Source organism: Sarcophilus harrisii, chromosome 6 (genome assembly GCF_902635505.1).
Source record: "Sarcophilus harrisii chromosome 6, mSarHar1.11, whole genome shotgun sequence".
NCBI classification, from domain to species: Eukaryota; Metazoa; Chordata; class Mammalia; order Dasyuromorphia; family Dasyuridae; genus Sarcophilus; species Sarcophilus harrisii.
Genome location: NC_045431.1, coordinates 250,889,832 through 250,902,265, shown reverse-complemented (window position 1 = coordinate 250,902,265; position 12,434 = coordinate 250,889,832). Strand labels below are relative to the sequence as shown.

Below are 12,434 nucleotides of genomic sequence, written 5' to 3'. Positions count from 1 at the left end.
TACATATTTAATTTAAATTCATTGGTTGCATTTGGTTTTATAACAGAGAATATAGAATGTTAAGACTTAGAATTGACCTTGAACAACAGAACATTACTTTTTAGATATAGAATCGATAATTCAACAAAAATTATAAAAGCTAAGTGTGATCATTTAATCAACAATTTCTGTTCCTCCCACAGGCAAATTTATTTTTCTGAGAGAGAAACTGAAGCCTAGGGAAAGAAAGGTATTTGCTGGTTCTGAATTCAATATTTCCACACCCAAAAGAAATTGAGAAAATGGAAAGAAGCAATATTACTTTTGTGGTGGAATTCATTCTCCTAGGATTTTCTGACCTTCCCAACTTCCAAAAGCTACTATTTGGAATTTTCTTAGTCATCTATATGAATATACTCATAGGAAATGGCCTCCTGATTTTCATAACTAAGACCAATCCTACTCTTCAAACCCCCATGTACTTTTTCCTTGGAAATTTTTCCTTCTTGGAAATCTGTTACACATCAGTCATTCTTCCTAGAATGCTGATAGACCTTTGGACTCAGAAGGGAAACATTTCATTCCTATCTTGTGCTATACAAAATTGCTCATTTTGTATTCTAGGAGTTGCAGAGTGCTTACTCCTGGCTGTGATGGCTTATGACAGATATGTTGCCATCTGCAAGCCTCTTTACTATCCCATCATCATGAATCACAAGATGTGTGTCCAGTTGGTGATTGCCTCCTGGATCACTGGTATTCCAGTCTTGATAGGACTCACATACCAGATTTTCTCTCTGAACTTTTGTGATTCTAACAAACTTGATCATATTTTCTGTGATGCTCCACCAATACTGGAGATTGCCTGTGGGGACACATATCAGAAAGAGCTCTCTGTCCATGTTGCTGCTCTTTTTTTTATCATGACGCCCTTTCTGTTGATACTCATATCCTATATCAAAATCATCACCACCATACTAAAGCTTCCATCAACCTCAGGGAAATCCAAAGCCTTTTCTACTTGTTCTTCTCACATCATGGTTGTTGGTTTATTTTATGGGTCTGGTAGTATTGTTTATTTGAGACCCGAATCCAGTCATTCAGCCAAATCAGATAAAGCCTTCTCTGTTTTATATACTACTGTTACTCCAGTATTAAACCCCATCATATATAGCCTGAGGAATAAGGATGTAATTGCTGCACTGAAAAAAATCCTTCCAAAGTGATGTGATTCATGAATGAAATTGTCAAATTTAAAAATAATGTTTTCCTCTCCCTTTATTCCAATAATGCTAAGAAATAAATTTCTGTGTTTTTTTTCATAAAATATTTACAAAATACTGAAAAGAAAGTACAGGAGATTATATTTTTAAGATATCTAACACCTGGTTCAAATACATATTTTATTTTACTAGACCTTGACTGGTTATGAAAACTGTCCTTTATCTCAAATCGTAACTACTCTCAACAAAAACATTGAAGGCAACCTTATTATATTTTGTCTTTTTCTCCTAAAACTATTCAAACATTCCTTTTACTCATAATTTACTTATTTTTATATTGATCACTTTAACATGTATGTGTGTCTGCATGTTAAATTCAATTAACCTTTTAAGGTGCCTGCTATGTGCCAAGAACTGGTATGTTCTAGAAATTAAAATTAAAAAAAAAGTCAGGACTCACCTTCAAGGGAGGAGAAAACATAAAAAAGAAGTTCAAGTTGGGCTGGGGGAAAGGAGTGGGTCCCAAGGACTACCTAGTACTAGGAGCATGATCTTCCATGGAGTCAAAACATATGACCTTTTCTTAAGGAAATAGGAGAAAGACACACACAAATACAGAGAGAGAGAGAGAGAGAGAGAGAGAGAGAGAGAGAGAGAGAGAGGGGAAGGAGAGAAGGAGGGAAGGATATTTAGAATGTTGCACTCAGTTTCATTTCATATCAGTTCTTAATTCCACATAAGATCAAAATATCTACAAATGAAAGTATAGAATACTGAGTTGAAGCTTTCTTTTAAAAAATAGAATATAGAATATAAGAATTGAATTGAATTTAAAAGCATAAACCAATAAAGTTAAAGCTTGGGGAAAGTTGAGAAAGGAAACATCATGTCTCAGAGAAATATTATATAAGTATTTATCTTTTCATTTGTATCATTTATATAAAATCAGAAAATAAAATCGTACTTATGAATTCATTAAATAAGACACAGTAAAAAAAAAAAATGGTAGGAGACAATTTTATTTTAATGATCAAATTAATCCTCTTGTGATTTTTTTGACCCTTCTAACTTCCAGGGATTTCTCTTTGGGTTTTTCTTAGTTAATCTTCATTTTTATAAATAAAGGAACCATTGTCAATTTTGTTATGACCAGAGTTGATACAGCTTTTCAAACCCCCATCTACATTTTGCTTGGAAACTTTTACTTTTTGGAAATGTTCTGAACTTCAATCACTATCTGTAGGATGTTGTCAGCCCTTTGCACAAAGAAGAGAATCATTTATTTTGTGTGCTATGTTATACAAATCTGTTTTTTATATATTGTGAAAGACAGTATCCACAATGGGATGTGATAGCCAATGATAATAAATTGTTACCCTCTGTAAGCTTCTCAACCATCCTCTCATCATGGACCACAAGGTGTGCCTCCTAAGAGTCATTTTCTCTTGGATTTATGGTATTCCACTTTTTTTAGACAGATTTGTCAGATATTTTATTTGCTTCTCTGTGGTTTCAAAAAATTCATTATCCAGAAACAAGACTATATGATGATTAATTCTGGTGGACATGGCTCTCTTTAACAATGAGATGATTCAAACCGGTTCCAATTGTTCAGTGATGAAGGGAGCCATACACCCAGAGAGAGGACTGTGAGAACTGAGTCTGGACCACAGCATATCATTTGTATTCTTTCAGTACATATTTCCTTACATTTTGTTTTTGTTCTCAGGTTTGTTTTTCCTTCTTGATCCAATTTTCTTCTTGTGCAACAAGATAACTGTCTAAATATGTGTATGTATGTATATATATATATATATGTATATATATATATATATATATATATATATATAGGGTTTAACATATATATTTTAACATATTTAACATGTATTGAATTACCTGCCATCGAGGGAAGGAGACAGGGTGAAGGAGGGAAAAATTGGAGCAGAAAATTTTGCAAGGGTCAGTGTTGAAAAATTACCCATGTATATGTTTTATAAATAAAAAGCTTTTTAAAAAACTTTAATAATATATTCAATGATGTCTCATCCCTACTCAAAGTGACCTGTGGAGACACCACTCTACATGATTATTTTGTCTATGCTGATTCTGTATTGTTTGTTTTCCTTCCCAAGCTATCGATTCTCATAACATGTGTTAAAGTTACTACCATCCTAAAACTACCATCAATTTAGGGTAAATTCAAGGCTTTTTTCCATCTGTTTTTCCCATTTTACAGTTGTGGAACTATTTTATGGGATAGTTATCATTATGTATTTGAGTCCTAAGTTTAATCACTAGCTAAAACAGAAAGTTCTCTCTCTTTTCATACTATGGTAAGATCCATCTTTAACTTCCTAATATATAGCCAAAGAACCACATATGTTGGGGTAGCAAGATGGTGCAGTGGATAGAGCATGGCCCTGGAGTCAGCAGGATGTGAGTTCAAATCCAGCATCAGGCAGAAAAAAGGATGGGAAGAACTAAAGAAATAAAGAATAAAGGAAAGAATTTTTAAAAAAAGGAAAGGAAGAAAGAAATTAAGAAAGGGATAGAGAAATAAAAAAAGACAGAAGGATATTATAGTTGAACTGGAGAAGTTAGTGCCAAAAAGGTTGAAGTAGTGAAGCAATAATCAAACTACTGAAGATTTGTTATTCTTTCTTAGTCTCTTTATGTTCTTTAAATATACTTTGTAGAAGGGAAAGGGCCCTGCACGAATGTTTGTGTCAGCCCTTTTTGTAGGGGCTAGAAACTGGAAACTGAATGGATGTCCATCAGTTGGAGAATGGCTGAATAAATTGTGGTATATGAATATTATGGAATATTACTGTTCTGTAAGAAATGACCAACAGGATGATTTCAGAAAGGCCTGGAGAGACTTACAGGAACTGATGCTGAGTGAAATGAGCAGGACCAGGAGATCATTATATACTTCAACAACAATACTATATGATGACCAGTTCTGATGGACCTGGCCATCCTCAGCAACGAGATCAACCAAATCATTTCCAATGGAGCAGTAATGAACTGAACCAGCTACACCCAGAGAAAGAACTCTGGGAGATGACTAAAAACCATTACATTGAATTCCCAATCCCTATATTTATGCCCACCTGCATTTTTGATTTCCTTCACAAGCTAATTGTACAATATTTCAGAGTCTGATTCTTTTTGTACAGCAAAATAACATTTTGGTCATGTATACTTATTGTGTATCTAATTTGTATTTTAATGTACTTAACATCTACTGGTCATCCTGCCATCTGGGAGAGTGGGGGTAAGAGGTGAAAAATTGGAACAAGAGGTTTGGCAATTGTTTTTTTTTTGTTTGTTTGTTTGTTTGTTTTTATTTAATAGCCTTTTGTTTACAGGATATATGCATGGGTAACTTTACAGCATTAACAGGTTTGGCAATTATTAATGCTGTAAAGTTACCCATGCATATATCCTGTAAATAAAAGGCTATTAAATAAATAAATAAATATACTTCTCCCTTTCTCTATCTTTACTTTATCTTTAGTATGCATATTGCATTTACATGGAGGCATTCTCTTTGACAATATCAGACATTTGCCTGAAATTTGCATCTCAATATTCTGGGTCTTCACAGACCCACTTAACTACTGTAAAGTTTTATTGTGAAGATTGGGTAATATCAGGATATCTTTATTTTTCTAATCCAAGACTGAATTTTCCTATATTCCTTGACCTGTGTAGCCCTATTAATTTCCTAGAGGAATGAATTTCACTTCCATGTTTCTGTTTTTGTATGAAAGGTTATTGTTTGTCCTTCGTTCTTCAAAAGGACAATGATATCAGGAGGTGATGCCATGACAAGCAATTGAATTTGGATTTAAGCAAGGGAGAGCTGCTGAATGAGGGATAATAAATAGATTGACTGAAAGAGACAGAGAAAAAGACAAATAGAGACAGAGATCAGATTAAGAATAAACTTGGTTTTACAATCTTGAGGCACTTCTTTATCCTTGTGACATTTCTGAAAACTTTTAATTTAATATGGAACCTGTCTAAAATGAAACATCCAATTCTGAAAATTATGTTCTCATTTTGCTGTGACCAGGCCAGAAATACTATAAACTCCTCTGTCCTGGCTATTATTACATCCTTAATATGATATAATTTCTTATTAATTTTCCATTAATATTACATTTGGACTCATTCAATTTTCAATCTTGTAATACATAATTTTTTTAATTTAAAAAGCTATGTAAATTCATCTCAGTAAAATTGTCCATGTAACATAAATTCTTGATATAAGTAGGCTTTATGTTTAATTATATTAAAGTATATTTTATTAAATGTCACTGAAGTTTGTTTCACATATTTTGTTGGGATATTAAATCTTCATCACAGTATGTGAACTATTTCATCTATGTCTGTAGTAGTGTGCATTCTAGATATTTTTGTCCTCTTTGAATAGTAGTCAGACTTTCATCAGTCAGTTATGAGCATATTTAAATAAGTAAATTAACTTTGTTGGCTTTCAGTAAAATTCCCTTCAAAATCTCTCAATTGTTAGAAATGTGTTAAATTCATGCTCATTAAACTGCACAAGAAGCAAGAGAAAATAAGATATATGTGAATCAAATAAAAAAGTTTCCTGAAATGATTGGCTAGGATTTAATTGAAATTTCCCCTACTATATTAATACATCTGTTCAATAGAGCTAATAATCTAAAAGACTTGCACTTGGTTCTCCTACCTTATAACCTATTAATTTTTGACTATTAGTCTGAAAACACTTAATTATTTCACATCATCATTTCTAATAGAACAATAATTTTCCTTCAGATTTCTATACAGAATTTGTTTTACCACTTCTTGGTTTGATGCTCCCTTTCTCAATATTCCCATATCTTTGTCCCAATAAAAGGAGTTACTGAGATTTTTTTTTAATAAATAAATCCTTTTACTTTCTAAAAAAATATTTTTTTAAATACACAGTATTATTATTGTTGCTCAGCAGTACTTTTTTCTTGAAGACAATCTATCAAGAGGGCAATCTCTTAACTTGTTAAGTGAATTGGATTCAACTGGGGCAGGGCTATGTAAAATCATCAATCTTTCTCTTCAAGAATCAACTGAGTTTAATGACAAGATATAGATCAAAATAACCCCAGACATAGTGGGAACCCTGGCCTATTTAAGGTAAAAGTTTTTCCCTGTTCTCAGTTTGTCTGAAACAATGTTTATTCAGTGTTTGAAATTTAGGTAAGAAGCTTATGAAGAATTTTATATTCTTTGGGCTTAATTATAAATTGTCCTCTAGAATGGTTTGACCAGTTCACGATCCTAATCAGACTGCATTTTTGTAAGTATTCTTTCCATATTGCCTTCAGTATTTATCATTTTCCTTTTCTGTCCTATTAATCTATCTGACAGATGTGAGGTGACAGCATAGAGTTCTAATTTCTATTGTTTTGTTGAATAGTGAATAATGTTGAACATTATTCATGTGACTATCAATAGTTTTGTTTTTTTTTCTGAAAACTGCTTTTTCAGGGAAAATGAACCACATGTGCAAAAATGTTCGTAGTACCCCTTTTTTGTGGTGACAAAGAATAGGAAATTGAATGGATGCCCATCAGTGGGGGAATGGTTGAATAAATTATGGTATATGAATGTTATGGAATATTATTTTTCTATAAGAAATGATCAGCAGGATGATTTCAGAGAGGTCTGGAGAGACTTACATGAACTGATGCTAAATGAATCAAGAGAACATTTTACACAGCCACAACAAAATTTGTGATGATCAACTATAATGGACTTGGCTCATTTGAACAATGAGAGGACTGAGAACAATTCCAATAAACCTATGAGGGAGAGAGCCAACTATACACAGAGAGAATGGTGAATGAATATGGATCATAACATAGTGTTTTCACCTTTTTGGTTGTTCTTTGATTATTTAAATTTTTAAATGCTTTTTCATATCTTTAATCATTTAGCAATTGGAAAATTGCTCTTTTTAAAATGAATTTACCTCAAATTCACATATTTGTAAATAAACCTTTAATAAAGAATCTTGCAAACATTTCCCTGATTTCCTATTGTCTTTGAAATTTGTGCAAAAATAATTTTGACATATTATAAACAAAACAATTTATTTTATGTTTTTGTAATCTAATCTTTGCTTTGATCACAGACTTATCCTTTTCCAAAGTTCTAACAAGTAAACCTTTTTACTTCTCCATAATTTGTCTAAATTATGTGACCATTTGGCTTACAGTATGAGATAGTGGCATCTGCCTAATGTCTGCCAAATTATCTTGCAGTTCTCTCACTTTAAAAAAAAAATAATAATAAGTTCTTACTCCTCAAATCTTGGATCAATACTACTTCTTGGAACCAAGATGGTAAAATAATCAATGAATCACTGAAATATTTCCATGTTCACCTTCAGACAGACATGAAATAAAGCCTATGACAGTTCCAGGAATAGAAAAATCAGAAAGGAAATGAGTTGAAATGATCTTTGAGTCCAGAAAGCTTGGAAGATCGGGAGGACTGTGTCTCAGCTAAAAGTAGGATACAACTACTGGAGAGCTAGCAACAAGATGGCCCTCAACAACCAGCAGGAGATTCTGGGATCTGTGTTATGGAATGAATAACAAGTTCTCCACCTCACCCTATTGCACCTCCATATGCCTTTCCATTGTCAAGGGAGTTGGTGGACTCCAGCACTAAACCCCCATTTGCCTGTACCCCCAAGCAAAGAAGGATTCTCTTGAGGCCAGACCGCCTTTTCAGCTCACCTGTGACAAACAGATAGAAATCCACTCCTCCAGATACCAAAGTAAACAAGCAACTATCAAGATAGCCACCCACTCCCTTCAGCATATCTCTACACAAACAGGCAGCCTCCAAAGAACAAAGCCATATATGCTTCAGAGTAGCTCCAGTGGAAACACTGCTTCAGCACAAGCCAAACTCCACCAATATGATTTGAAATCAGTACCAAATAAGTTGCCAGACCCCTAATGAAGTCCAGGTTAGCTCCCTAGAGGCCTCAGAATCTGACTCGGAGAGTCAGATGGTACAAAAAAAGGACTGGTACAAAAAGCACCTCCAGCGGTGCCAACCCATTCCCCCATTCTTACTGCTTCAATGGAGCACCAAACCCAAGGGTCCCTTATAGACCTCAGGGCAACATCAATGGAGTACCAAAAAAAAAAATAATCAGTAAAAAGTCACTGGTACAAAAAGCCTAAGATAATACTTCTTCTACTCTGGGAACGGAGATCAAATTTAAAAGAAAGGAAAAAGTTCAAAAAATTGAGGGCAAAAAAAAAAAAAAATCTGATGATAGAAAGTTGCCATGATGACAAGGAAGACCAAAACACAAACTCAGACAAGAACAGCATTGTGAAAATAACTATTGAGAAAATTCTAAAGTAAAAGCAGTATGTGGTCTTATGTACAGAAGGACAATAGGAAAGATCTCAAAAAAGAGCTTAAAAGCATGTAAGAGAGAGGGAAGGAAGATTGGAAAAAGAAGAAAGAATGATTCAAAATAATTATGGAAAAATTAAGAGTTTGGAAAACTGCTTAAAAAGTAGAACTGGAGAAATGGAAAAGGAGATAGAGAACCCATTGAAGAAAATAACTCCTTAATAGTACAATTGACCAAAAAAGAAAGGACAAAAGGTAACTGAGGAAAACAACCTTAAAAGTTGAAAACAGGCAAGGAAGAATTTACAACTCTCTGAGACAACAAGAATCAATCACCCATATTCAAAAGAAGGAAAAAACAGAATAAAATATAAAATATCTCATTGGAAAAACAACTGACCTGGAAAACAGATTAAAGAGAAATAGTATCAGAATCAATGGATTTCATGAAAGTCATAAGAAAAAGGAGGTCCTGGACAGCATCTTTCAAGAAATTATCAAGAAATATTACCCTGATATCCTGGTACCAGAGTGAAAAAGAGCTTTGAAGAAATCTATCAATTATCTTAGTAAAGAGATTGAAAAATTAAACCTCCTAGGAACATTACAACCACATTTCAGAACTATCAGATCAAGGAAAAAAAATAATACAAGTGCCCAGAAAGAGACAAATCAACTATTGGAAAGTCATAGTAAAATTTACACAGTTACAATATTAAAGGATCAGAAATTTTGGACTATGATATTCCTCAAGTCAAAGGACAATTACAAGAAAGAATCATTTACCCAAAAATTGGTAATTCAATGAAATGTAGAAAACCCAAACTTTCATAAGGAGAACCAACCCAAAAATTTAATCAACAATATTAAGTCCTAAGAGACACATAAATAGATAAAAAGGGAAAAGAAATGTGATTAAAAAGAATAAAGCTGTTTATAGCATGACATGAAAAAAAGATACTTATAATCTTTAAAAAATTATCAATAATAGCATAGCTAGAAAGAATATAGACTGACAAAGAGTATAGGTATAAAGTGAATTTGAGAAAATGATCTTAAAAAATTAAGGGATGAAAAGGAGGCATACAATAAGTGGGGATGGAAGGGAGAGATGGAATGAACTAAGTTTTCACATGAAGAGGCACAAAACACTTATTCCAGTAGAGAGGAAGGTGGGAAGGTGGGCAGTGAACCTTACTCTCCACAATATTGCTGGAATGTTGGAATAATATACCCAATAAATTGAATGTAGAAATCTAACTTTCCAGACTGGGTGTATGAGGGAAATAAATTCTATAAGAGGACAGTATTTTTGTTTGTTTGTTTGTTTGTTTTTTTGGGGGGTGAACTGACAGAAGGGAAGATAGATTGGGTAACGTGGTAGACAGAATAAAAATGATTGGTGAGGAAAGGAAACATTAAAAAATAGAGGAAAAGTAGGGTGGAGGGAAATGCATAGATAATAATCCTAATTATTAATGTGAATGGGATGAATTCTCCCATAAAATAGAAGTGGATAGCAGAATGTATCAAAAACTAAAATCCTACACTGAGTTGTTTAAAAGAAATATATTCAAAGCAGACAGGTCCATACAGACAAAGGCAAGGAGCTTGAACAAAATCTATTATGCTTAAGCTAACGTATAAAAAGCAGGGATAGTTATCCTGATCTCAGACAAAGTAAAAGCAAAAAAAAAAAAAAAAAAATAGACAATTAAAAGAAATAAGCAAAGAAACTGCATCTTACTAAAAGGGACTTCAGATAGTGAAATGATATCAATATTAACATATTTGCACCAAATATTATAGCATCCAAATTCTTAAAGGAGAAATTAAATTAATCATAGGAAGAAATAGAAAGCAAAACTATATGAATAGGGGAACCTCAATTGTCCCCTCTTAGAACTTGAAAAATTCAACTGCAAAATAAATAAGACAAAAACTAGGGAGGTAAATAGCATATTAGAAAAGTTAGATATTATAGAATTTGGGGGAAAAGAATAGGAAGAGGAAATATATATTCTTTTTTAACAGCACATGGCCCCTACAGAAATTGACCATGTAATAGGGCATTAAAAACTTCAAAAATATCTAGTCCTAAAGAATAAATGGATCAAAGAACAAATCATAAAATCAACAATAATTTCATTAAAGAAAATAACAAAAAGGATAACACACTAAAATTTATGACATGTAGTGAAAGCAATACTTAGAAATTTATTTTTCTATATTCTTACATCAAAAAAGGAAAAAGAACAGATAAGTGAATTGGGCATGGAACAAAAAAATAAAAAAGGAACAAATTAAAAATCCTCAATTGAACATCAAATTGTAAATCCTGAACATCAAAGATGAGAGTAATAAAATTAAAAGAAAAACCTAATTAGTTGATTTTATATTTAAAAAAATAAGATGGAAAAATCATTAGTTTATTTAATTAAAAATGGATAAATATCTCAATATCAAAAATGAAAAAGGTGAAATCACCACCAATGAAGAAGAAATTAAAGCAATCATTGGAAAACATTTTGCTTATTTACTCAGCCTCATTTGTGTACTTTTGTTTTCCAGTCTTGCAGGCAGTTTCTTTCTTTCTTTCTTTTTTTTTAATCAAATGGTGAGTTCTTATCCTAAAAGAAAGGATCTTTGGGGTTATCAAACTCTATATTAATATGGTAGTATGGTCCTTGACAACAATATAAATGTTTGTTATAATTCACTTGTGAACTTATCTGGCCCAGTGGATTTTTTCTCTAGAAAGGTCATTAATAGCTTTTTCAATTTTTTTTTCTAATGAAGTATTATTTAGGATTTCTATTTCCTGATTTGTTAATCTAAGTAATTTTAAAATAAATATTAATCAATTTTGCTTATATTATCAGATTTATTGCTGTAAAAGTAAGCAAAATGGTTTTTTTTACATTTACAAATTACAATTCAATGTCAAAATAAGACAAAAACTAGAGAGATAAATAGCATATTCTTACTCTCAGACACAGAGGAGGCACAGAAGAGTCTCTCAGTCACAGCCACAGAGAAGACTTCAGACTCCAGTCTCCAGATTCTAGAACCCATCTTTGACCAGCTTCATGGTAGCTCTCCTATTTTCATCAATTCTCCATCTAAAGAGTAAGGCCCATCCAGAGATCCTCCAGAGAGCTAGCCTGGATATTACAATGATTCAGTACAATTCCAATAGATGTAATGAAAAGACCCATTTGCAACCAGAGAGAGAACTTTGGGACTGAATATTGATCAAAACATCATTTTATTCATGTTTTTTGTTGTTGTTTGTCTTCTTGCCTTTTTTTTTTCTTTCTCATTTATTTCCTTTTTGATCTGATATTTTTTGTACAATGTGATAATTGTGGATATGTATAGAATAATTGTACATGCTTACCATATAGTCAGTTACATGTTATCCAAGATAGTAGGTAAGGGAAGGTAGGGAAAAATTAGGAAAACAAGATTTTTTAAGAGTGGATTTTGAAAACTATCTTTGCATATATTTTGAAAATACAAAAACTATTATTTGAAAAAAAAATTTGTTTTGAATGTAACTAGGGAAAATATTAAATAAATTTTAAAAAATAGAGGAAAAATAGGCAGTTTTCTATTGAAGAAATCAAAGTTATCTATTGGCATATAAGGAAGTAATCTAAATCAATTTTGAATAAAGAAATGCAAATTATAGCAACTGAGGTATACCTCACTCCTATCAGATTGGCCAATGTGATGCAAAAAAGGGAAATTGATAAATGTGGGGAAAATTTGGGAAAATTGGGACACTAATGCACACTGTTGGTGAATTTATGA

General features: G+C 32.4%; 1 protein-coding gene across 1 annotated transcript; it reads left to right on the top strand.

The window, feature by feature from the left end:
* Window positions 1-281: 281 nt before the first annotated feature.
* LOC100922419 (olfactory receptor 10AG1-like) lies at window positions 282-1,205 on the top strand. The gene has a single exon (XM_003774586.3). It carries the CDS (start codon window positions 282-284, stop codon window positions 1,203-1,205), a length of 924 nt encoding a protein of 307 aa, XP_003774634.1.
* The last annotated feature ends 11,229 nt before the right edge of the window (window positions 1,206-12,434 follow it).